The sequence below is a fragment of the Myotis lucifugus genome, unplaced genomic scaffold (assembly GCF_000147115.1).
Source record: "Myotis lucifugus unplaced genomic scaffold, Myoluc2.0 scaffold_376, whole genome shotgun sequence".
NCBI classification, from domain to species: domain Eukaryota; kingdom Metazoa; phylum Chordata; class Mammalia; order Chiroptera; family Vespertilionidae; genus Myotis; species Myotis lucifugus.
This window is the reverse complement of record NW_005871424.1, coordinates 84,558-112,241: the sequence shown is the minus strand read 5'-3', so window position 1 is coordinate 112,241 and position 27,684 is coordinate 84,558. Positions and strand designations below refer to the sequence as shown.

General features: G+C 44.7%; 1 protein-coding gene across 1 annotated transcript in view; it reads right to left on the bottom strand.

Moving 5' to 3' along the window:
* Nucleotides 1–27,684, bottom strand: part of CUNH16orf45 (chromosome unknown C16orf45 homolog) — a 92,440-nt gene that overhangs the window by 21,357 nt on the left and 43,399 nt on the right. The window contains exon 2 of the mRNA XM_006101657.3: nucleotides 16,157–16,280. Within this exon, the coding sequence (XP_006101719.1) occupies nucleotides 16,157–16,280 (124 nt within the window). The remainder of the gene's footprint in view (nucleotides 1–16,156; nucleotides 16,281–27,684) is intronic.

The following is a 27,684-nucleotide window of genomic DNA, read 5'->3' as shown; positions in this document are numbered from 1 at the left end:
CTCTATCCACTGAGCCAAACCAGTTAGGGCTAAAGTTTTTTGTTTTAAATTACCATGGGCCACCCCTTTTGTGAGAAATATCCACCTGTCCGAATTCAAATAACAGACTCGGAGACAGAAGTATGGTGAAAACGAGACTTTTAATATGTGCCCCTGAGCACAGCCTATTTACCCCGTCACTCCTCCGCTTCCTCATTGGCTGAGTATGATGGGATCACCTGTTTCCTCATAGGTCACCTAGGTCTTATTGTCTCCTATTGGCCAATGGGCTGAGGCCTTTTCTAGTTGCCTCCACCTCCTCCTGTCTAGTTGAGACGGGCACCTTGGGGGTTTCCACCATGATGCTGGCTCACACCCACAGTTCTTTGTTCTTATATCCTCTTCCCTCCTCCCTACATTCTGTTTGCCCTGGGGAAATTCAGTAACCGTTTCCATTCGAAGTTGACTGTGCTGGAGATGGATCACAGAGCCTATTTCCTACCCTTTCCTCAGAGGCAAACACAGCCAGTCTTGGGTTACTACAGCCCCAACAGAAGCCCCTCCTTGCCCTGGTCTCGTCGGCCTCATCTCTAGCCACAGAGCTCACCTTTAAGCTAGCAACCCATCTGCATGCTTGTGTGAATCCTGACCTGCATCCTTCAAGCCTTGGCTTCCTTCAACTCCCTTTCCCACCCAGAACATCTCTGTCTCCTATGCATCTTTCAAGACAGCCTCAGCACCCACTCCGGAGCCTTCCTGCTGCTCCCAGCCTGGATCAGCTCCTCTGCCTTCATGCTGCCCCAGCCCCCGGGGCCATACCACAGCTCAGCCTCCTGATAATCATCTAGGCACTTGTGTCTCTCCCTAAATAGACTGTGTACCCTTTAAGGGACTTTGACTCTTCCCTCTGTGGTTCGAGCTGTCATCCATGCCTGACACATGGCAATAAGCAAGTGATGAAGAACGGAAGACAAGCTGGCAGGCGGGCAAGGAGGAGTACACACAGTCCTGGATTTTTATTGAAACAAGGCCTCATGACTACAAGCGCATGTGGAAAATTTTCAAATCCTATGATAGAGGCCCCACAAGGGCAATAGTATCAATCAAAGGCAGTGAGTCACAGGGCAATAGTATCAATCAAAGGCAGTGAGTCACCCCCCAGAGAAATCCAATTAAACATTGTAATTCAAGTGATCCTGCTTGGCATGCTGCTCTCAATACAGTTTCTATTCTGAGCTCTCTCAGCATTTGGGCCCTTCTGTGCCTTCCATTCTCCACTACCTGCTGAGTTCCTGCCAGTGGGATGTCTCCTCTCCCAAACCTTCCCTCCCTGCCCCCACATCCATCTCTCTCTCCCATGCTGATACCAGCAAAAGCATTCATTTGAGCACTGGGCCTAGTACTATCTCACTTAATTCTACAATCTACAGGGCAGGTTAGGTAGAAAACTGGTTAACAGCCCCAAGGGCAATAAAACCATAGGGCTAGCTTTTCTACTGAACAAAAACTAAAATTATGGAAACCCATGAATTTGTAGTTGGCTAGACAGAAGTGGGGGTGGCCCAGAACTTGAAATTGGCATCTAAATTGAAGGCAGTTTTGTGGGGGCGAGCCCTGAAACTTGCAAGATCAGACCCTAACTCCAAGTAGATAGTGTCAGAATTGAATTGAATTATTGGATATCCAGTTGGTGTCATGAATCAGAGCATTGGTGTGGAAAAGCAACACGTATTCAGTGTCAGAAGAAAACCACGTTTGGTGTCAGAGGGGTGATAAAGTTCATTTGTATATTGGAACACACCAAATGGGGGCCACCCCAGTGACCTGGCCCACGTCAAGGATCTAAACCTCAGTCAGCCTGTACTTACAGGAAACACCTGTCGAGAAAACCTAACGTACACCAATCGCAATCCTCGAACTCAGCTTTGGCTAGCTTAGTTCATCCGAGAAAATAGGATCTGCTAGTCTTAGAAGGAGATCCCCAACCTCCTAGCCTATCATGCCCTGTTTCCATGTTGCCTCTTCTAACACTCTGTAAAACTCACTCTTGTCCGAGACCCCGGAGGAAGAGTGCTCCACTAATTGTGAAACACTGTACTACGCCAATCCATGGATTGTTTTCCCTGGGATAAAGGACATCAAACTTGTTACTACATTGTTTTAGCTTTGTCATCTGATGGTGGTGTCAGAAAACACTACACAAGAGTTTCAGAGAAGTTAAGCAATTTGCCCAAGATCACCCAGCTGGCAAGCACCTTGGCCGGGACACCAACTCTTAAATAGGCAAAGCCCTGAACCTGGATCACTGTTTGTGCTGCCTCTGGCTGTGCTGACTACCTCCCACCACCCACCAGAGGTGACAGTCACCTGCCCCTTGCTCATTGTGGCTAAGTAAGTGTTTCCCCATCTTTAGTCATTTGCATATGGAAATATCTGCCAGATCTTATGCCCTCTCCACTATTACTTATTCACTATTTTTCTTTTCATTGACTCACTTTTCATATAAATTTTTAATATAAAACTTTTTACAGCATCATAAATGGAAAACCAATATTTTTCCTTAGAAGACATGAAAATTAGTTAATTAATGTTTTCCCAAATACTGCCTAAAATCATCCCAGTGTGCACCCCAGTTCAGGAAAAACAGGACCAACTGAATCTCATAAGGTCTCACAGCCAAGATATCAACCAGGCCCCATCTCCAAGTCTAATCCTCTTTCAACCGCAACATGAATCCCTCGACAGTGTTTCTGGTTAACTATGTCAGGGCAGCAAGCAGAGAGGAACTGAAAGTTCCTCAAGATGGCCGTTGTAACCAAAAGGAAAAGCAAACGGAGTGATGACAGACAACAGATGGTCAGAGGGCTGATTCCTCCAGGCAGATAATGATGCCCTGGGCAAGGCTGCCTGAATTTAATCACCAGAGCTCGCAGGGACTGAAGCAGACCTACTCTAAGCTGTTCTAGGAGCAGATGGAGTCCCCCCCAGAACCGCTCAAGGACAGTTATGGTGGCCCTAAGAGGCAGCGTGAGCACTTGCAGACATGGACTAGTAGTAGATAATCACATGTTCAAGGTGGAAGGAGGGTGCAGAGTTCCCTTTTCTTTTTTATTTTATTGGTTGATTGATTTGAGAGGGAGGGAGGGGAGAAAGAGAGAGAGAGAGAGAGAGAGAGAGAGAGAGAGAGAGAGAGAGAGAGAGAGAAAGGCTTGTTTTCCATTTATGCATGCATTCATTGATTGATTCTTGTATGTGCCCTGATTAGGGATCGAACCCACAACCAGAGTTCCCTTTTCATGATTTGGAACAACTCACCAAACTTCATTTGGAGAAACCTCATGCCAAACCAAAATGTCAGTTTATTCAGGCATTTTCTCAAGTGTTGCTTTCAAAGTGAAATCAAGATCTCATTCCGTAAATGAACAATTTTTGTCTTGGCTCAAACTCTAGCTTCAAAACTCTTTCATAGGTTGAAAGAATTCTCACAGCTAATATGTAGGGGGAACTTATAAAGGGCTAAGCTCTATACTAAGTTATTTTCCTGTGCTATTTCATTTAATCTTCACTCCAACTCTATAAAGTGTAAACTGTTAGTACAGCAGTTGTACAGACGAGGGACCTGAGACTTAGAGTTTACACAGTCATTCAGTTATAGGGCTGGGAGTACATTTATGCACATCCTGCTCTAGAAACCACCTTTATTATTACACTCTAATCCCAAAACCCCTCAGTGAAGAAGCTCAGAAATTCCATGTCTCCCAACTCTTGGCTTCCTCACTTGATTGCTTTAAAAAGTAAAGATTAAAAAGGAGACTGTTGGTTGTTTTTTAGAGGTTGAAATGGAGTGAATTGAAAGCAATCATTGCTGAATAAATTCCAATTCTGTTTATAAGCTTTCTGAAAGCTTATCATAATTTTATTGGTAAATATACCATCAGGTTCAACTAAAGGCTTTTTCAATGGATTTCGAGGACGGATGTGATCATGAAGACAACAGATGGCATCGGAATTCTTATGCACCACAGGAGACCACAGACGTACATTTCATTCTGATTCTGATCACAATCCTAAGCTAACGGAGGGAGAGGCACCTATTGCTGTGCAAGGAGTCAGGCCAACATAGGGCAGCTTTTATACTTTCAGTCTGAAGCCAATTTTCATTAAGGAAAAAAATGTTAAGAAAATAAGATGAGTCATTTGTAAGCAGCTGATGGACACCAGGATTCTTCTACTTCACCCAGAGAAGAGGTTAGGGGATGTCTATGCAGTGGGGGTTGGGGGGATCACCCCAACTGTTTTAAAAACTCCCAATGGCGAGGCCACACCCTAGAACAATTAAATAAGACTCTGGGAGTAAGACCCAAGCATGAATGTTTTCTTTTGAAACTTCCCAGGTGATTTCAGTGTGATTGCTTGACTCCAGGAGAGTCAAAATTAAGAACCAGTGGTCTTGGGGGAACTGGCAGCCTAGTGAAAAGTGGATGTTTCACTGCCTCCAGTTTCTGGCTGCTGTCAGCCAGGGCTCTCTCTATCAAGGTGGCAGAACCATGAGTTATGGGGGCAAGGAATTAGACCTTCCACAATCGTGGGAGGAGCAGAGGAGGCATCAACCAGATGCCCTGACAAGTCAGGCCTCGCAGCTACAGAGGTGAGGCTACAGAGGGGGAGGAGGTGGACGGGTCTACGGGAGGCTGTGCCTAGTCTGCCAACCGTCTCTAGAAGATATGGGGTGGCTGTTGGTCATCAGACCTGGTGGTCAGGAAGACAAGCCGGATGGGAGTTGGAAGAGAGTGGGGACAAGCTGGAACCTCTGAGGCCCTCTCAGTCTGGTTACCTCCAATCTAACCAGGGGCCCTTAAAGAGCAAACACTGCTGCTTCCCTTCTGCCTCCCAGATCGCCCACCTTTAACCTGGACCAGGCAGGGATAGGGATTCTGGGAAAGAGAGTTCTCAGCCTAGCTACGTTTTTGATAAAACATCCCAGCACAAACTAAAAGGAAGAGAAATCTACTCAAGCTCACTTAATGAAAAGATAGTTTAGTAAAGGTGTAAGAACACGGAAGTAAATGTTATTACCTTAACAGCTGGTACCCACATTTATCTTGGGGAAGAAATGGTTTTTGCTTGGAATCATACTTTGACAAACACCGGGGGGAGTGTTCCTGAGAGCTCAAGAATGTTTTGGTGCCATGGCTTTCTAGAAGTGGGCGAAACTGCTCTGCATGAGACAGGGAGAGGAATCTGTCTTACTTGGAATGAAGTAACATAACTGACTGACATAAAGGAGAAAGCAGGAAAGATGGCGAGACTGGGCCTTGTGTGTGGAAAAAGGCAAAGAAAAAAGGAGCTGTCTTGGTACAGAGTTGTAAAAAGGACCCCGTTAGCCATGAATGTCAAATGTGGACTTTAAAATGGTTTGCTGTGAAGAGCTCAATGCGATCCCGTTCTGTGATCCTTAGATCCATGACTCCTCAAATGACCTGTGGGACTAGCATTGGGCTTTCTTTTGTTCTGTTGTTATGGAAACTGGTGAAGCATATGAGTTTCATACCCACATGGATTGGGGTACAGAATCCAGGAAACCAAGCGTAGGAGCGGAGAAGACCTGAGAATGAACCTAGTGGAAATTCACAGACATCTTCGTGGTGGATTTTGGATTTCCCCACCCTGTGCCTTCCCCCAGGTGGGAGGCATCTCTCCAAGGGTCTGGAGAAGATCTTATACTCAGATGCAGTTGTGCTATTTCTTCCCTCCAAAGACAGCTTTCTCTGCTCATCCACAGTCTTTGGTTTGCAAATCTCCCATCACCTAACTGGCCCAGTCTCTCTATAACCTAGAAGACAGACTCTGATTGGCCCAGACTGAACCAATCTAGACCAATCAGCTCTGGCCTGGAGGAAGAGCATGAGAGAGGTAGGAACTCCTACCTCTAAGGAGGGGCAGTGGGTAGGGAAGTAATGATTGGCACTGGATGGACATACAGGCCCTGGGGTCAGCTGCTGAAACTAGAATCCCAGATCTACTAGTTCTTAGCTGGGTAATCTTGGGCAAGTCTCTCATCTGTAAAACTCAATTTCCTCATCTGTCAAATGTGGCTCACAATAGTATCTGCCTCATCAGGTTGCTATGAAGTTGAAATCAGGAGATTCATATAAAAAACGAGCATTGGCCTAGTCAGTGTGGCTCAGTAGTTGAGCATTGACCCATGAACCAGGAGGTCCCGGTTCGGTTCCCCGTCAGGGCACATACCCAGGTTGCAGGCCCAATCCCCAGTGTGGAGTGTGCTGGAGGCAGCTGATCAATGATTCTCTTTCATCACTGATATTTCTATCACTCGCTCCCTCTCCCTTCCTCTCTCTGAAATCAATAAAATCCTTTTTAAATTAAGCATTGTACCTGGCACATGCAAGTGTTCAAGAAATGTTAGATACTAATGATGATAACCTTAAGAATTGACCATAGTATCTCAGCACCTGCTCTCTTACCTCACCACCCATCTAAAGCTTCCATCAATCACACAGGAGTCATCCAGCTTTTGTCTCCTCACCTGGACTCCAATGGGGCAGAGCCCTCCTCTGTACTGTTCATTGCTACATTCCATGGAGCTGGCACATCTATGGTAATTCTACCATAGATGCTTGTTGAATGAATGAAGGAATAAATAAATGCTTGAATATTCACAGGTATGAAAATTCATTACATCCCAAGATTTCAACTTTTCATAGCTCTAAGTATTTGGGAAGGCCTCTCTCATGCTGAGATAGGGATCTGATTCACCGTGGTATCTGTGTATTGGTTCTAGTTCCACATAAAAAGAACGAACTCCTTCTTCCACTTGACAATCCTTTAGATGTTTCAAGAGAGCTCACAGGTGCCCTTTGAGCCTTTTCCTCCCCAGTCTTACATCCTTGTCATGGAAGAGATCTTTACTCCACCCTCCAATCTCCTCCCTTCTCTTGTGCCCCCTCTTCAAAAATAAATAACCTACTACCAAAAATCAAGAGCCTGGGCACAATGTCTGCTCTTACCAATGCATTTGTTAATTTCCAAACTCAATTTCTTCCTGAAGGAAATTAGCATTTAATGAACACTTACATTATGGCAGGAACTGGACAGGTGCTTAATATACATGATCACTTTTATTCCTCATACCCAGCCATTGAAATATTGGACGCATTTCCCATTTGACAGATGAGGCAACTGAGGCTCAGAGAGGTGAAGGTATTTGTCTGAGATTGCACAGCCTGCCTGTACTAGTAAATGGCAGAGCTAGAATTCAAATGTAAGTGTAATCTAATCTGGAGCACATGCAGGTTTCTCTTTTTATCAGAAAGCAACCCTGTCAAAGACCAGCACATCTAGTAATGAAAAAACAGGTGGCCCTTCCTTTGTGGAACTCAACCAGGAGTGTCTTAGATTGACCTTATCAGATTCAAAACCCCTGAGGATGTTAGAGAACTGAAGACAGAGGACCAAGAGTGGGCCAGAATTCCAGGAGAAAAGATCTATGTAACCGATCACTCAATGAGGAGCAGCCAACTAAATAAAGTGAAAGATGTGAATCAGGATATTGTCTTAATGAGTGACAGGGGCCAGCATGCTTACGTAGACCCAAAATACCATGGCATCTCTGCTAAATTATTCATATCTTTCCCCTCCTCCCATGTCTCTTTGAACATCCTGTCCCAGAAATATTAAGAGAGAGCCGGTTCTTATCTGAAAAGAAATGTGGAAATGAGGCCCAGCCAGGCATTATCTGATTCTGGACTAAGCACAGAACAAAAAGCTGAGCCCTCAATTGAGACCATCAAGTGATATGGACAAGCACTTCTCAACCTCTGCTGCCAGTCAAATCAGCATTGTCCAGAAATAAGCAGTCAAGCCACTGTACATGCATGATTGAGATTCTCCCTTCCCTTCCCTTCCCTTCCCTTCCCTTCTCTTCCCTTCCCTTCCCTTCCCTTCCCTTCCCTTCTCTCTTCTTTCTTCCTCCCCCCACCTCTACTTTTTCTTTGGGAGATTTCAAAGAATGATGACAACTCACTGTAAGATGAAGCAATGTGTGTTCTCTACAGTGTGCTGCTCAGCCTTGCAGTGGCCATCTCTGTGACTGTGGTCAGTTGAACAACGCCTCTCAAAGTTATCTGTGTCCTAGTCCCTGGAACCTGTGAATATGTCACTGTATTCATGCAAAAGTGACTTTGCAGCTGCGATTAAATGAAGGAACTTGCGGTGGCAGATTATTCTGGATGGGTGCACAACACTATGAATGTTCTTAATACCAATGAGCTATACACTTAAAACTGGTTCCGATGCTACATTTTATGTTGGATGTATTTTACCACAACAAAAACACTGGAAAAAATACAGGGGTGGGCAAAAGTAGGTTTACAGTTATAAGTACAAGAAACACAGTTTATTCTTGTGTTATTCTTTATTAATTTTTTGTATTATTTTCCGTATGAACAACTGTAAGCCTACTTTTGCCCAACCTGTATATGTGTATTTGTGTATGTGTGCATATGTTTAAAGCATGTGCATAAAGTACATATATACAGTTTATGGAACAATAAGCAGTTATGTTCCCATCATCCTGCTTAAGTAATAACCTGTATATGCCCATTAGAAACCCTGGTATGCCCTATTCCCTTGTATTTTTCTCATTCCCCCAGAGGTAAGACCTACTCTGAATTTGTGCTAATGCTTTTTATTTGTAAAGTTAACCATCCCTATATGAATGCCTGCACAATTTGTTAGTTTTACATATTTTGACCTTTACCCAGTCAAGTTGACACAATATTAGCCATCACATAGAGCTAATATGGTGGTTTCCCTCCCAGCTCACCATAATCCAGGAGTCTCAGAGGAGATACTTGGAGCGAAGAGAATGTAAACATTTATGGTAAGACAGAGCTCCCAGAAAGAATAATTTCCTTTCCTGGAGTTTGTTCTGACTTCAAAAGGCAACTCATAACAGCAGAAGCTTGTCCAGTGGGAGACATGTCTTTCTCCATTTGATCAGCCCAGACCCCCACCTCATCCCTACCTCCCAGTATGTGTAGAAATTAAAGAGGGTTCATTCGGAGGGCAACTGACTGATGTTTCTCTCTCACATCAATGTTTCTCTCCGCCCTCTCTCCCTTTCTCTCTAAAATCAATTAAAAAAACATATCCTCCTTGCTCAGTGGTTGAACTTCGACCCATAAACCAGGAGGTCACAGTTTGATTCCCAGTCAGAACACATGCCCAGAATGTGGGCTCGATCCTCAGGGTGGGGCGTGCAGGAGGCAGCCAATCAATGGTTCTCTCTCATCATCAATGTTTCTATCGCCCTCTCCCTTTCCCTTCCTCTCTCTGAAGTCAATAAAAAAGGTATTTAAAAAAATATACTCTTGGGTGAGGATTGGGGGAAAAAAAAAAGAAATTTAGGAGGGTCCTCTCCATCAGAGGGTCTAACCTGGAACATTATCCATCCTCTCTCTTCTCTCTAGTCTCTCCATCCCTTCCCTCTTTCCCAGAGGCCTCCTCCCTCCCTTTCCTCCCCAACTCCTCAAATATTTTTGTATATTTTGTTCAAGACAAATTTCCTTTTAGATTTTCTACAATTAAAGGCATCTCTTCCCGCCCCCCCCCCCCCCCTTAAGTACAGTGGTTCTGGCAACAATGACCTGTTCTTAGGAGATGCTATTTAAAACCCAGAGTACAACTGGTGTGACGCAGACCTCCTGAATGTGGCTGAGATGTGTCAAGTCCCATGAACGCACATGCTTCATTTTGCCCCTGGCTTGAAGTTTTTCCTAACAGACTTCAGAATTATCAGATCATTAAAGGGAAAAGAAAATAGCAGGCGTATATAATTTTTTAAATAATAATAAAGTCAGGGCTGCAGGGCAGAATTGGATGTGATGGTTGAGAGCCACTCCCCAGCTTCTCAGCAGAAGAGCGGTTCCTCTGGAGACGACTAAGCCGCCCTGGTCCCCTACTCTCCCTCAGAGCACAGCTTTAACAGTTAGAAGAGGGAAGGGAATTTTGATTTGCTTACTTCCTAGAATCAGCCACCCACATTCATGTGCCCTCTCTTTTCATCCCTAGCTATGACGCTGCCAGAGAAACATTATTGTTCCATTATATGGAGGGGTAAAACTGAGACTGGAACAGGGCAAAAGATATGCTCCAGGCCACAGAGTCGGTAAGAAGTAAAACTGATATTCAAAACCAGCTGAGAGACCCTGTAGCATGCTGGTTGAGGTCATGGACGCTGGATCCAGAACACCTGGGTTATAGCACTGTCTGCCATTTAATGGAACCTGTGCAGCCCTGAGCAAATTCCTTGACTTCTCTGTGCCCCGGGTTCCTCATCTATAAAATGAGGGTGGGTAGTCTGCCTAGAGGGTTGTACTGGGTATTAAATGATTCAATTTAATCCTTAGGACGCTGATCAGCATAGCAAGTATTTGAAAAGCTGCTATTTACAACTCAGGCACTTTCTACTACCCCATCCTAAATCTCTGCCAGTTCTAGGGCCTGACCGCTTCACCACACTTGGTACTTTTTAATAAAATGAATTCACTGGGGTCCCAGCCCAGGCTCTGGAGATATTGGAACTCAAGGGCTGTGCTCCTGAAATCTGTCCTTTGCCTGCCCATCTCCCCTGCCTGCTGCAGTTCTGACTCTCACTGATTAAAAGCCACCCCTGCCCACAGCAAGCGGAGAGGCAGCGCACACTCTCCCTTTTATGAAAATCTGGCAAGCGGGTATAAAATGAAGATAACCGCCACCCACCGCCGTTCAGAGGCCGAAGATACCTAATTATCAGAATCCCAGATAAACAGCAGGATCAGGACGTACAGAGGACGCAGAGAGCTGAGGCGGGCAACCGCAGGAGGAGTTATGAAAAGCTAATGGTGTGATTCAGTGCTGGAACTGGGGTGAGAAAATGAGTCTGAGGTTGTTGACAGCCTCCAAAGGACAGGATGGTGAGAGGCACGGAGATGGGGCAGGAGCGGGAGGGACCAGGAGTGGGCGTGGGGGGCGAGGGGGTGTCAAGGATGGAACAAAGCAGGCGTCAAGCTTTATCTCCTGGACATTTGGTGCCTATTACAGAGATACTGAGGGGCTTATTGACTCATTCAAATGAAGCTCATAAAATTGCCACATTTCAAGAGGGACACTTCTAAATGCCACTTAGCAACTTGGAAACCAGAGGACAAGCGAAGGGAAGACAATGAGAGAAGATGCACTGTGTGTGCGGTACATGTACCCGCCGCGGTCACGCATAACCCTTCTCTGAACCTGACTTCATGGGCCTTACCCAGGGTAAGCAGGTATGCTGGAGGTGCTCCTGATTCGTCCTCCCATTAGTAAGCACTTTCCGTAGGTTATGTAATAATGTGTGGGAAGGGCTTAGGACAGGGTTGGGCCTGTAGCAAGGGCTCAATAAATGTTGACTATTGCGGTCCCTAAGGACCCCATAGGAATAGGACACTACAGCAAACTGTAACTTTCCAAGTTGGATCTCATCATTTTAGGCTCCAAACAAGTCATTGATCTCCAGGGAAAGGGTACGGAGAAGCCCAAAGCCAGACTCAGGAGATTCCTCTACACTACACCTAATTCCAGATGCTGGAATACGACAAATCGTGGGACTGTGTGGGATTGTGGGCACCCAAGCAGAAGTTTGCTTTTGCATTCTAGGGGAGCTGGACAAACAGAAAAGGGGTCCTTGTGTTGGGAATAAAGATAATAAATTAGAGCAAAGGGTTCTGCCTCTGGGACAGATACCTGGGACTCAAATCCCAGTTCCTCAGACCAGCTATTTTACCTCTCTAATCTCAGCTTCCTCATCCATAAAGTAGAAGGAATAGAATCCCACCCCCTCAGGGTTCTTGTGACGATGCAATAAACTAAAATAAGTGAGCTAACGCACATAATGCATGCAGCATGTGTGTGGCATATCAGTGCCCTTGATAAACAGCAGTTCTTAGCACTCTGTCACGTGCCCAAGGTCCAGACCCAGGGCGTGGGAGAGCCAGGATGACTCCTAAGTCCACTTCTCATGAGTTCACCCTAGCTCCCTGGAAATGAGTAAATCCCCCTCTTCTACTTCCCCACAATTCTGGTGAGAGGACACAGAGAACCATCAGAGGCTGTGAGTCCCAGGGGAAAGGGCAAGGCAAGAAAAGGGAAACCCATGAAGAATAATGTTAAACGTTGGGTGTGTTGGGGTAGCAGCCATTAGATCTGTTCTTAAAAGAGTCGACAAAGCAGGAGACCATGAAAGTGAGAAGACACTCTCAACCATGAAATACGGTCTGACTCACACAGTCTCCACGGGAGCTGATGGGTATTAACTTGATTACTTCCGAGCAGGTGTGACAAAGCCAATTCATCCCTGTTATTACAGCTACAGTCACTGGGACTGCTTTAGCCAAGGGCTGTCATTCCTGTCACTCAGAGCTTCCTCACTTGAGGCAGTAACTGCTTAGTACGGTCTGAAATTGTATTTCCCCTCTTACTCTAAGCCAAGAGTTGTGCGTGTGTGTGTGTGTGTGTGTGTGTGTGTGTGTGCGTGTGTGTGCACGAGCATGCCTGTGTGTAAAGGGAAGTTGTTGGGGTAAGAATGGAGTATGAAAGAAAAATTTATTGCACATTCAACAAATATTAATTGTTTAATAAGTGCCAGGTACTGTTCAAGATGCTGGGAAGATATACATGTGGAAGGTGGATAAGATTCATGCCCTCATGGAGCTTATGCTCTTTAAGGAATTATCTTGGTAGATATATTCAGAACTCCCTCCCTTCCTTCCTTCCTTCCTTCCTTCCTTCCTTCCTTCCTTCCTTCCTTCCTTCCTTCCTTCCTTCCTCCCTTCCTCCCTCCCTCCCTCCCTCCCTCCCTCCCTCCCTTCCTCCCTCCCTCCCTCCCTCCCTCCATCCCTCCCTCTCTCTTTTCCTCCCTCCTTTCTTCCTTCCACCCCGCATTCCCTCATTTAATAAATACTCTGGAGTCAGACTGCATCCTAGCTTGGTTGGCTACTTATTAGCTAATGCAATCTTAGGCAAATTTTTAACCTCTAATCCCTCTTCTCTAAAATGGAAACAAGAATAGGACCCATCTACATGATTAGACCTACAGCGAATGTGAGGGCCTAGATCTGAGAAACAGCCAGGAAACTGAATTCAAGAATGGCCCATGCACAGCCTCTGAGCCCGGGAGGCCAAGGATGATAGATGAGGCTTTTGCCCAGGTCTGAATAGGCTGTGATCTCTACCCTGGCCATCCTAGAACCCATCGTGCACCTCTGAGATTGATGAGGTGAGTGCACCCCCAGGCAAGGCTACATTCTGTACCAGGCTAGACCTGAGGGGTGTGTGGGGGGCTGTCATTATCATCCACTGTTGTCTGCAGGCTGCTAGGGAGACGCCAGGGGCCTGGAAGCTGGCCCCTCCCCTGGAGAATGTCTAAGCCACGCTCTATATCCTGACTACACTGACATCCTCCTGAACCTTTAGATAATTTGATTTATTCAAGTGTCTACTGTTGACATTTATCCCTAAGTGATTAGACTCAGAGTCACGATGGGGAAATTCAGCGAGGTCGTAAGTCAAGAGCTTAGTGCAGTGCTGGCCCAGAGCTCGAACTTACAGGTTACCTATGGCTGTCTCTGTGCACTTGCTATGTGCCAGGCATGTGCCAGATGCTGGGAATAATGCATGCACGCCCGTGTGCATACACACACGCACATGATGCAGAGGTCAGTGAATGCAAAGAGACAGCCTTTGTTCCTTGCAGCAGCAAAAGCAACCTCTGGCCCCTCTTGAGCACCTGCAGGTTTCTGTACCTTAAAGCAAAATTCATGTTCTCTGTCTTCCTTCCTTTTAAAGCACAGGGAGGGTATTGTAAATGCCAGTGATGTGTTTTTTTATGTTAGAAACAATCTATAGATAAGAACAGTAGTTTAATTATAGTTTTAGAAATGTTATACTCTTTGAGAACATAAGAAGTAAAAATTGGAAACAGAAAAAAGAAAACAGATGCAAAAGCAAGACCCAGGTACTAATTTCATCATTATTTGTAAGAGGGAGTTAGTACATCCTGACTGTTTATATATTAATAAATGAAATAGTAGTCATAAAAATATCCACCAGAATTAATTAATAAAAACCAATACTATTAACATAGGTCACTTCTATGGTATGTGGTATATGATATGTATTATTTATAGACTATGATAATCCCAAACCTTTTTGTTGCCAGGGAACTCTCAGTTATTCCTCACTTTTTCACAAAAACTTTGAGATCTGGCTTTCCCCCTTAACCCAACTTCATCCATAAGGAGGAGCAGCATGGAGATTTTAGCATTCCCCAGATCCTATACTTGGATTGTCACTGTCTTTTATGTAGGGTGACTGTACCTATTACTTGAATTCAGTAACTGCCAATATCCAGGTGAGCCCCTAATCTGTATTTTTAGTTCAGTGGTTTCCCCTACACGCCAAACTCAGAAGCAGAACTTCCTGTCACTCATGTCCACTTGCTAACCCCCAGGCATTGCAAAGTCATCATGTCCAATCTTGGCAATCTCAGTTGTTGGAACCACCTGACCTAATAGAACATGTGGTCTGAGTTGATACTTCTCCCATACAGACAATACTCCGAATTCTTTTAGGGAGGAAAAAACCATGGGGAGGAAGGGATTGCTTCCAAATACCCATGTATTAGTTTGTCATATTACCAGATGAAAGAGAGGATGTTTCTTATCTGTAAAGTGGGAGATGTTCTAGAACCTTCCTCTAAGGCAGCGGTTCTCAACCTGTGGGTCACAACCCCTTTGGGGGTCAAATGACCCTTTCACAGGGGTCGCCTAAAACCATCGGAAAACACATATATAATTACATATTGTTTTTGTGATTAATCACTATGCTTTAATTATGTTCAATTTGTAACAATGAAAATACATCCTGCATATCAGATATTTACGTTACGATTCATAACAGTAGCAAAATTACAGTTATGAAGTAGCAACGAAAATAATTTTATGGTTGGGGGTCACCACAACATGAGGAACTGTATTAAAGGGTCGCGGCATTAGGAAGGTTGAGAACCACTGCTCTAAGGGCTCCCATGAGAAGGAATCGTGCATGTGCATTTAGCACAGGGTCTGGCCCATACAGAGAGCTACATAAATGGCCACTATTAATACTGAGGTCCATTTCATGGGGTGAGAAAGAAGGGCATAAAATGTAAGTGTGAGAATATGGGTTTTGAAAGCAGGAAGAGCTGGATCTCAATCCTAACTCCCCCGTTTACTAGCTGGGAGGCCCTGAGCAAGTTAACTTGCCTGAGCCTCAGTTTCCCTATCCACAAACTGAGATAAAACCAAAACCGGCCTCATGGCATTAAGAGAAACAGGTGACAGAATGGGTGAGAGGAGCTTAGCACATGCCTGGAATGTGTCATGTTGCTGCTTCTTTGAGTGGAGTTTGTGTTGGGAGCTGACAGGCGGTGTAGGAAATTTTTCTCTTAAACGGTCTGTTTTTGTTTTGTTTTGCTTTTAAACTCTCACTGTTTCTCTTCAGAGTTCAATTTTTAAAATTATAGTTTTTTAAAAAGACTACCTGTAATTGTTCAGGAATGCTGTGCTCTGTAGACAACAGATTTTCAAATTATGTGACTCTAAGGCTGCTAAGATCCCAGGAGAGAGGTATTATTATTTCCCCCCAATTTACAAATGAAGAGAGGCTAAATAACCTGCCCAATCTCACCCAGCATTGTTTTTAAAAATCTCAGGCCTATCTGAACCCAAAGTGTGTGCTCTTAACAACCCCAGCACAGGGCACCACCTCTGGTCCCCACCACACCCCCACCCCTACCTCTCCCCACCCCCGTCTGTCTCCTTCCACATCTCCTCACAATGAAACATAGAAAGAGCTTAGGCTTTGGAGTCAGACTGTCCTGAATTCAATCCAACTTCAGGGTCTTGTTTAAAACACCAGATTATGATACCTACTTCTCTAGGCGGTAGTGAGAATCAAATGAGATTTTTTTTTTTTTTGGTAATGTACCTAATGCCTTTATTGCAGTGCCTGGCATGCAGTAATAAACAGTAAATGTTAGCTTCTCAGGTATCCTCCCCCTGAACCCCCCTTTTTTTTCTCGGCTGCTTCCCCAGACACTCACATAAACCTGAGCTCTGACTCCCGTCGGACCAAAACTTCCCGGAGACGCTGGATTTTCGCCATTTCCAGCTCGATCTCCTCTGGCATCATGGTTGTCTCTGCCATGGAGATGATGTCCAGCTGACCTGTGTGGGAGACATGAAACGCAGGGGTCAAGGCCCCAAGTGTACACTGGTTTGCAAGGATTTCCTCATTTCAGGGACCAGACTCGACCCAGTGACCTTCACACACGCAAAGGCACTCGGATCTCAGCTTTCACTGCACGTGTGTGTTTTCCAGAAGGCCCTTTGGAAACTGGAAAACACATTTTTCAGTGGGAACGCTGTTATGATGGCACATGGAGGCTCAGGTGGGCTCACCAAAACCTGCTCACGATAGTGTCTGTGGCCTTGACAGTCCCTGGCTGTTCCCGGCTCCTGAGTCTCTGCTCCCCCAAACCATGGCCACTTTGCCAGGTTCCAGCCCCAAGACCAAGTTCAACTTTAAACAGAAGAAAGTTTTATAATAATTATTTTATAGTAATACCATTAATTATCACCTTACAGGAATACTCAGTAATGTAAGCAAGAGTAATATAAAATAATACAAGTTTGTTGTAGAAAATTCAGGTAATACAGACAGGCAAAAAATAACAAGGTAAAAAGTCCTCCACTCCCACAATCCCCAGAGAGACCCACTATCCACATTTTGATGGAAAGTCATCTGGTTTTATATTTATAGTTAGTTATACATTGAGTGGCCAGATTATTATGACCACCTGACGTTTGTAGGCAAATTAGCTATAATTTCACGCTGAAGTTGCTAGAGGGCCAGACCATTATAAACGTCTGAATAGCACAACATACCTAAGTATCGTTGCTGATCAAGTTCATCCTATTATGTTGATGGTGTATCCCAATGGAGATGGCTTCTTCCAACAAGACAATGCGCCATGCCACGGTGCTCGTATTGTGCAGGAGTGGTTTCAAGAACATGAGGGAGACTTTACCTTGCTTAGGTAGCCCCCACAATCACCAGATCTCAATCCAATTGAGCATTTGTGGGACAAAGTTAAAAGAGCCATCAGGCAGCTGGTTCCACAACCATCAAATCTCACAGAACTGGACAGTACTATTCATCAGGCATGGTGTCAGATCCCTCGCATCACCTTTCAACATATCGTGGAGTCAATGCCAAGAAGAATCGCCGCAGTATTGAAGGCAAAAGGTGGCCCAACGAAGTACTGATGGGGTGGTCATAATAATCTGGCCAGTCATAATAATCTGGCCACTCAGTGTATATATTGCTATATATTAAAAACATACTTAAAACATATATAACCATATATATTACCACATATACATTATCATCTATATAGAGAAAGACACTACATATATATGTATATATACACATACACACATATATACAACTAGAGGCCCAATGCCCAAAATCTGTGCAAGGGTAGGCCTTCACAGTCCCGGCTGCCTCACAGCCCTGCGCCCCACCCCCTACCCACTGGTCACGGAAGGTGGTTCTGGAAGGTGGTTCTGGAAGGTCGTTCTGCCATCTGGTCTAATTAGCATATTAGCTCTTTATTATATAGGATTATATATATACTAGAGGCCTGGTGCACGAATTCGTGCTGTGGAGGTTGGTTGACTGGCTTCGCCCCTGATTGGGCCAGTTGGCCGGCCGCAGTGTACGTCATAGTGACCAGTTGTTCTGGTCATTCTGATCACTTGGCTTTTATATATATAGACACATTCACTATTTTAAAGGTCTGGTTTTTGTCATACTGTATAAAGTTAGGGTCTCACATTTTCCTACCTGCTCTTTTTTACTTAATAACATATCGTGAGCATTTTTGCACGTCCTCAGATGTTCTTCCCCAGCAGCAGTGTGAAAGGCTGTGTAGTTTTCTATTTGTGGCTGTATCATGAATCACTTCACCAACCCCCAGAAAGTTAGGTTGTTTTCTATTTTTCCCCACTATAAACAGGCCTGTGATGAGCATTCTCAAAACTAAATCTCTGCGTGCATCTAAGAGATTCCTTTAGCCCACATTTCCAGAGGGAATCCTGCAAAGGATGCAATATTCTAAGGCCTTTCCTAGGTAGAGAAAGAGTCCCAGGGGAGGGGATGTTCTTGTTCCATTCTAAGGCCAACATCACATCACCTACATCGGCTAACTCCTTCCACACCTGGCCCCTCAGTGCTGCTACCCTGCATTTGTCTTTTTCCTTACATCCCAGCCAGTGGTTTGGAAAGCTGCCTCCTCTCTACCTGTCTCCCTTCTATAACCTGGAGCCCTGACCCAGTACACCTGCCCAGGGACTGTGATTACAGACCTCCCTAAGTTAGTTCCTGCCTGCTTGGATCTCAGAAGAGGCCCCACTCCCAAAAGCCTGCACAACTGCTTTGTCATCTGTGGGAATCTCCTGACCCAGAGTTCTTCACTAGATGTCAGATTTTTGGTAAATTGCCATACCCTTCAATCCACCTCTCCACTAATCAAAAGGCCTGGCTTGAGGAAGGAGGATAGGAGAAAAAACAAGATTAAAATATTATTATGAATTGAGCATTACTGTGTCCTGGGTTCCAACTAGGCTAGAGGACCAGCTTCAAGGAGCACCAACTTTGAGCACAGGACGATATAGGGTGGTGGTGATTTAGGGATGGGAGGTAGGGATGTTCTGAAGTCAGGTGGCCTGGGTTTGAGTCTCAGCTCTGCTTCTCACTAGCTGTGTGGTCTTAATTAACCTCTCATGACTCAGTTTCCTCCTTTGTAACATGAGGATACTAAGAGACCCAGCCAGAAAGGGCAGTTGTGAGAACTGAATTAACAGAGGCATGCCATGCTCAATGCATGGTTACAATCATTTTGGTTATCACCACTGGGCCCACTCTTTCATGCCATCTCTTTATCCTCCCCACAAGCCAGCAGGATTGGGATGTTCTCTTTTTTACAGATTAAGGAAACAAAAGCTCAAAGCTGAGCACATGTGTGCCTCCACAATGCACACTCCTTGACTCATCATCTCTGTCCTTTGCCCAGACAGGTGTTCTAAGTCCAATACCCTAATTATTCGCATCTTACAAGTCCTAGGGCTGCCAGAACAATTCACCACAAACTGGGTGGCTAAAACAACAGGAAGGTCTTCCTTCACAGTTCTGGATGCCAAAGTCCCAAATCGGGTGTCTGCAGGGCCACACTCTCTCCAAAGGCTGTAGGGGAGGACTCTTCCTTGCCTCTTCCAGATCCTTCTGGCTCCCGCAACCCTTGGCTTGTGGCAGCATTGCTCCAACCTCTGCCTTTGTTTTCACATGGCCTTCATCCCTGTAGCTCTATGTGTCCTTCTCTGCCCTTTCCCACCTCATTGGATTTAGGGCCCACCATAGTCCACTATGATCTTGTTTTGATCTTTATTTTTTTTCTAATATTTTTATTAATTTCAGAGAGGAAGGGAGAGGGAAAGAGAGATAGAAACATCAATGATGAGAGAGAATCATTGATTGGCTGCCTCCTGAACGCCCCCTACTGGGGATCGAGCCTGCAACCCGGGCATTTGCCCTTGACCGGAATTGAACCCGGGACCCTTCAGTCCACAGGCCGACGCTCTATCCACTGAGCCAAACTGGCTAGGGCTGATCTTTATCTTTTTTAAAAAATGTTTTTATTAATTTTTAGAGAGAGAGGAAGGGGGAGAGAGAGAGAAACAAGACGACACTCAACCAACTGAGCCACGGTAGCCAGGCCAATCTTTATCTAAATTGCCTCTGCAAACACCCTATTACAAATAAGGTCTGAGGTTCTGGGTGGATATGAATTTTGGGAGAGCACTACTTAGCCCTGCAGTGATGAATGGTCACAGGCTCACATGCTACCTCAGAGTGATGTCACATTCTTCAAGAGCTTTAGTCACATGAAGCAGCAGGAGTCCCATCCCTGGAAGTGGCCAGGGGATGGGGCATGGTGACAACCAGCTGAGGGCCAGTCGGAGATCCTTGATCTGAGGCCAATCACTGGTTATATGACCTTGAATGAGCCCCCTTTATCACTTAGCATCACTTTCTTGTTTGCAAAATGAAGTTCAATAGCTCTTGTGTGTTACACTGTGCTGAGGCTTTATATATATTTTCCCATTTAATCCCTAGTTTACAAATGATGAATCTGAAGCTTAGAGAAGGAAAGTGACTTGACCAACATTGCACTACTCAAACATTGCAGAGACAGAATCCAAACCTAGGTCTGTCTCTCCTTCTGTCTCTTTCTCTCTCTTTCTCTTAACCACATTATACAGCCTCCAGGCGAGGGATAAAGATATTTGAGGATGCAAAAGCTCATGGTTAATGACCCTGCAGATATAAATGGGTTTCTCACATCACGGTTCAGATGGGGCAACCTGATTTCCATGGGACAGATGCTGAAAATGACAAAACATCCTGGAGCAAAGTGTGTGACAAGAGAATTAATCACACCCCATGGGTTGGCATTTTACCTCCGTGCTTGGAGGAGGGTGGAGGTGATGGCACTGCCAGGCTCCAGGTGCTGAGATGAACATTTAGCTTTGACTTTGGGCAAAGAATGAGGATGATGCCTCTATTGAAAAGACTCCATCAGGGATACTTTCCTTCCCCTGGAGAATGGAGTGAAGCCTAGATCTCAAAATCAGATATAAATTAATTAGAATCCTTTCTTGTAGCGAGTGCTCTGTGCCAGCCACTGTGCTAGGCTTATTCTAAACCATATCTCATTTATCTTCACAATACCTATAAGCCAAATCCAGTCCCTGGCATGATTTTGTACGTAAAGTCTGACTGGAACACTGGCCATGCTCATTCATTTACATGTTATTTATGGTTGTTTTTGCACTACAACAGCAGAATGTAGTAGCTGCAACAGAGATCATGTGGCCTACAAAACCTCAAATATCTACTACCTAGCCCTTTACAGAAAAAGTTTGCCAACCCCTGCCCTAGATAGTAGATGCTATAATTTCCCCCGTTTAAAGTGTTTTTAAAAACCACTACAGGTTTATACAGTAACAATAATAACTAACATTTATTGAGCACTTGTCACATGCCAGGCTCTGATTCTCAAAACAGCCTGTGTGGTAAATACAGAATCCCCATTTCACAGGTGAGCAAGTTGAGGCTCAGGAAAAGAGTAAGATTTAACTCCAGATCTGTCCTGCTCTAAAGCCCTTTTTGTAATCAGTCATATTCATTTAAGAACTATCTCCCCACTTAAGACATCATCATCTTAACAATACAGAGAACTGAATATATTCTGTTGCATTAGGCACATGGACAGTAGCTGTTCTCAAGTATTACCAGGCATGCTGATTATCTGGGGAGCTTGTTAAAAAGGCGGCTTCTCTGTCTCTATCCCCAGGGACTTTCATGCAGGAGGTTTTCAGACCGGATTCTGAGAAACGCTGGAATAGGGCATGAATAAATGAATCTCATGCATAGTGGGTTGCTTTTCCGTGTGAATTTGTGTGATAGAGCTAGTGTGATGGAAACCTCCTCGACAACATTTCTCAGCTAGAAGGCAGGCATCCAACAGCTGCTCACGCATGTGTCCATGAGGAGGACAAATCCTGGAAGGAGACAGGCAGCATTTCAGGCTGGCTAGAGAAGACAGTCTTTATGAGGCCCTACTACCCGTTTCCAGGCAGAGCCCAGCTGCTGTGTAGACAGAGCAAAGCACTAAGGCACGGAAGGCCCCAGGGCTCCAACTGCCATTGCTGTCACTGAGCCTCCAGGAGCTGAGTCACTTCTGGGGGAAGAAGCAGCTAAATCCATCTTTTATCCCCAAATGCCACACCAGGGAGACGCATGCCTCATGGGTGCTGAAGCACCAGCGAACACGAGCCGAACACCGGGCATGACTGGGACGCGCCAGCAGGCTTAGTCATTTATCTCAAAAAATGTAAAGCTGCCCAGAGACAGGGGTGGCAATCTCCCAGAAACCTGTAACTTAAATATAGCTGAGAAGGGTAAAACTCTGGGGACCGACGAGAAGTCTTCCCTGGCCTGTCTTTTCTAACCATGGCTCAGAGTAGGAATTTAAGCCCACGGTCCCCTAAACAGCCCCTGCTTATGTTTCTGCTTCATAACTGTATGCACCTGGAATATGCTCCAGAACTCACTCATATTAAGCATTTATTTACTGTGAGCCAACCACTTCTAAACACCTTAGCAGGTAGGTATTATCATTACACCTTCCCTTTAGAGATTAAGAAGATGAGGTTCAGAAAGATCCTAAGTGTTTGGCCAAAATCACTTGACCTATGAGTGGCAGAGCTGGGACTCAGACTCAGGTCTGTGTGATTCCAAAGAATCATGCTGTAGGTCAAAGGGCTGCAGAACAAACTCTGAGTCACTGCACAGAATTCATCACAGCCATGTACCATCTGCTATGGACTGAACGTTTGTATCTCCCCACCTCAAAGTCAATTGTTGAAATGCTATCCCCCAATGTGATGGCATTAAGAGGTGGGGGCTTTGAAAGGTAATTAGCGTTAGATAAGTTCATGAGGGTGAGGCCCCCGTGATGAAGAGGAGACACAAGAGCTTGCTTCCTCTCTCTGCTCTTCACCAAGTGAGGACACAACAAGAAGGCAGCCATCTACAAACCAGGAAGAGGGTCCTCACCAAACACTGGATCTGCCAGTGCTTTCACCCTGGGCTTCCCAGCTTCCAGAACCATGAGAAATAAAAGTCTGTTACTTAAGCCACCTAAATCTATGGAATTGTGTTACAGCAGCCTGAGCAGACTAATATACTGTCTATGCCAGTGATGGCGAACCTATGACACGCGTGTCAGAGGTGACACACGAACTCATTTTTTTGGTTGGTTTTTCTTTGTTAAATGGCATTTAAATATATAAAATAAATATCAAAAACATAAGTCTTTGTTTTACTATTGTTGCAAATATCAAAAAATTTCTATATGTGACACGGCACCAGAGTTAAGTTAGGGTTTTCAAAATGCTGACATGCCGAGCTCAAAAGGTTCGCCATTACTGGTCTATGCTATCATTTACTCAATATTTCTTTACATAGACTATAAAAAAATTCAAATAAGCCTCTTAAAGGGAATTTCACATTTTGTCCATAATAATAAGTCCCTATCACTTGGCAAAATTAGAAAATATCCATAAAAATAAATTCAATGGAAATACAGTGATGTTATCAAATTCTAGCTAAATACTGTAGGCTCAAGGCTCAGATTGAAGCCTAATCTTTCTTTCTTAATAAGGTGAATTAGCAAGTATTAGACAGTTAGCAAGTACTAGACAAGCATTAGAAACAAAACACCAAATTGAGACTTTCTTCTTTGGTAATCACAAAGGTTGATAATTGGAAAAGAGAGTACTTTTCCCACAATGTAATTCAATGGTATTTGATGCTAGAAGCATCTGTGTACCACTAGGATACCCCTCCGACCCCCGAGAACGCTGCTGCAGAATGGAATCCCATTGCTTTGTGTTGGATGGGTCTTAGAGGTCCTTTAGGTCAGCCTCTGCATGTGGGATAGGATGTGGAATGACGCGACAGGATGCAGTTCTTAGGGTCTTTTGACAAGCAGCGGTGAGCCAAACTCTTGAATTCTCACTGGAAATTAAATGAGCACTCAGAAATAAATAAATAAATAAATAAATAAATAAATAACTCAGGCCTGAAGGACAATTCTCAACCATTTGTCAAGTTTTTCATCCAAAGATGAATCATCCATGTTGAGTCCTTATTTCAAACTCGCTGATATCACCCAGGTAATTAAATGAAGGTGGGCCCATTCATTTCATTCCCACATCATTTATTAGGTGTCCAGCATCCTTAAAACCTATTCATAAGGACACAGGAGAAAAGGGCCACAGTGGCTGCCTTGGAGGATGTGGGGGGCTGGGGGTCTGTGTTGGGGAGAATCACCTTCTACCTAATATGCCCTTTTCTACTGTTTGGATTATTTAACACATTTTTTATTTTGGACTGATTTTAGATTACTAGGAAAGTTGCAAAGATACTACAGTGATTCTCTGTATATCCTTCACTTAGTTCACTGTTAACATCACCAAGATGTGGATGCATTACTTCTAGCTGTATTGTTTGAAATTTTACTATGGCAGGTGTTACCTATTCAAGACAGATTTAAAATAATGAGCAACCCCTGACTGGTTTGGCTCAGTGGATAGAGCATCAGCCTGCGGACTGAAGGGTCCCAGGTTCGATTCCAGTCAAGGGCACGTACCTTGGTTGCGGGCACATCCCCAGTGGGGGGTGTGCAGGAGGCAGCTGATCGATGTTTCTCTTGCATCGATGTTTTTAACTCTCTATCCCTCTCCCTTCCTCTCTGTAAAAAATCAATAAAAAACATTTTAAAATAACGAGCAAGGCGGGGGGGGGGAGAGAATAAAGAAAAAATAGTTGGTGTGTGCAGGCGCCGTGGAAACCAAATAAGTCCTTAAAGAGGGCAAGCAAAGGGGGCAGTTATGAGCATGGACTTTGGGGTCTCCGGGCTGGCTCTCATGCTGACCTTGATCCCATTAGTTGAGACTCTGCCCTCCATTTCTTCATCTGCAACACTGGGAAAATCATACACATCTCTTAGGAAATTCATGTAAGTGCCAGGCACATACAAAGTTCTCTCCATAACTCTCTGTATAATATTTGCTCTTATTATTCACTTAATAAATATGCATTGAAAGCCTGTTTCATGCCAGATACTGCTCTCACCAAGAGGAATGAAACCAAACAGACAAAAGCTGTGCCCTCCTGGAGCTGATTTTCTAGCACGGGGCTTACATGTCAGAGAGTAAATTTGCTTCAGTGCTCTGTGCTGGTCATTGGCTCACCAGCAGCTTACTCTGCCGGAGACCAATTCCAGCATGCACAGCAGGGCTGCATCTGGGACTGGCTAAAGGCATTTCCCCAAACCTGAATAGGATACATTAAATTGATTGTGGCTGCCAGACAGTTAAAGGGCATCTTAATCTACATGTTATTGCCTCCTACTGGCCAAACACCTGAACAGCCATAGGCTAATTCCCCCATTCTGACAATGGACTCTGTACCAAACCCTGACCCTTTGAAGTGTTTATCTCTGCCCCGCCTGAGGACAAGTTGTGTTAATAAAAAGCATGAGGTCCTGGGGACGAGGAAAACCTAAGGCCTTAGACTTAAGATCTTGGATCTTAGCTCCTTTAGCTAAGCTCCTCTGACCCCCAAAGGCCTATCAAAATTATATTTCGTCTCTGGACTCTTTATTAGTCTCTGGATTCCTATTTAACATCTACGCACAGCCTTCTCCAGATTCCTGAACCCTTCTTGATGCTGGGACAAGAACACCGGCATTACTCTTGACAGTAGATTTGGACAGATTCTGGTTCAAGTCCTGGCTCTACCACCAGTTGCATGATCTCGACCCATTACTTAACATTCCCAAGTCTCACTTTCCTCTTCTATAAAATGGGACAGTAACTCCTACCTCATAGACTTGCTACCATGGAGATAAAATTAAATAACATATCAAGTGCTTGGTGCAGTGCTTCGGCATGACACAGAGTGGTCGGTATCATTCTTACTACCATCACATTTCCTTTCCCTGGAAGAAGCCAGACTAATGTGGGGGAAGAAACAAAATTGGGATCATCAGCTCTGGAAACTACAGACTTCTTGCTCATTTGGGCCACTCCTCTGCCCCTTTAGGTACGACTGCAGTCCTACTCCAACAGACCCATGCCTGCTCTGAAAGGAGGAGCCAAAGGGGGCCTCATCAATCCTCTGTCAAGGACCCAGTCCTTGGAGTCTGTATGCACAGGCACATCTTCCTGGCATCAACCCAACAGAGAGTCTACACACCGGGAAATACATCTGAGGCCCAATTACTGGGAAGCGGATATCCTGATGCATTTCAAAGGCTCCTGGCGACACCCTGCCTTTTATTGTCATCAATCATTCATGTAGGGAAGAAGCTAATTTCAACCCCCAAACATCTTATGGGATGTACCAAGCATCTCGCCTTCTTGCTATACCGTGAATATAATGGGAAATGGCTGGTTGCTTTTAATGAGTCACCATTTCCCAAGAACATGAAGTAACTGCTTTTAATTCAGATGGTCCTGGGTGCTCCATTCCCCTTGAAGGAGAATGTCCAGAGAGCAATTGTACCTCCCATGACCCAGTGCCTTCCCATACATGACGCCTCTTCAGTTTCACAATCAACACTGCAAGGGAGGTTTTGCAGCTGAGAAACTGACTTGCCTCTGAATCCTGGCCATGGTTATTATTCTCTAGTGTTACCGGGAGCATGATTTTTAGCTTCTCCGAGTTTTTTTCTCGGACACATCTCACTTGTCCAAGGTCACAAAAGTAATTAGGAGAATGCACCATCAGCAGTGGGGTGAAGGAGCAGGCGCTAGAATCGAGCTCACTTGGGTTTAAATCCTGCATCTGCTTCTTTCTAGCTGCTACCTTGGACAAGTGACTTGACTTCTCTAAGCCTTGGGTTCCTTACCTGTACATTGGGTGTAAGTAAGTACAATGTGAGACCATCTGAAGATTCATTCTGAAAGCTCAGGCAAGAGTTATATTTTTATTTTTAATATATTTATTGATTTCAGAGAGGACGGGAGAAGGAGAGAGAGATAGAAACATCAATGATGAGAGAGAATCACTGATTCGCTGCCTCCTGCATGCCCCACCCAGGCATGTGCCCTGACCAGGAATCGAATTCTGACCTCTTGGTTCATAGGTCGACACTCAACCACTGAGCCATGCCAGCTGGGCTCAGGCAAGAGTTTTATCTCACCTCTGCTCTGAGCACTTGCTCCATACTGAGTTTTTCACCCCAGGCACTACTGACATTTGGAGCTGGATCATCCTTTACTGGATCATTCTTCACCTCTGCATGGCAGGATATTTAGCAGCACCTCAGGACTCTACCCACTAGAAGCTGGTAGCATCTTCCCACCAACCCAAAATGTCTTCCAACATTTGCAAATATCAAAAGGGGGAAAATTGTCCCAGGCTGAGAATCATTGGTTTAGACTCACTTTTTCAGTAGTGTTTTGAGAACATCTTAATTCTTATTGTCCTATATAAAGTAATATACTCACAGGTCCTGTGCATTAGGGTGTAGACATCTTTGGGAGGCCATTATTCAGCTGATTACATAATAGAGAAGGCAAAACAAAACAAACAAACAAAAACCCTACTGTGGAAGGTCCCATGATTGGGTCATCCTCCTCCTCAAGGGTAGAAACTATGGTCTGTAGGGAGGGACATAGATTCACTGAAGGAGTTGGGATAACCAAGCAATGTGACTGCCGTCCTGCTCACTGGGCATTGTCCACACCACCCAGCTCAGTGCCAGCAGCTACGTCATGGCAACACTTGGCTGCGAGCATGACTCAAGTCAGAATGAGGGCCCTGCCCCTACCTGGCTTGTGCCCCTGGAGAAGTTATTTAAATTCTCTGACTTTCCCCTTTCCTCCTTGTAAAGTGGGTCTATGATCTGTTTGCATATTTGTCATCCCATAATAA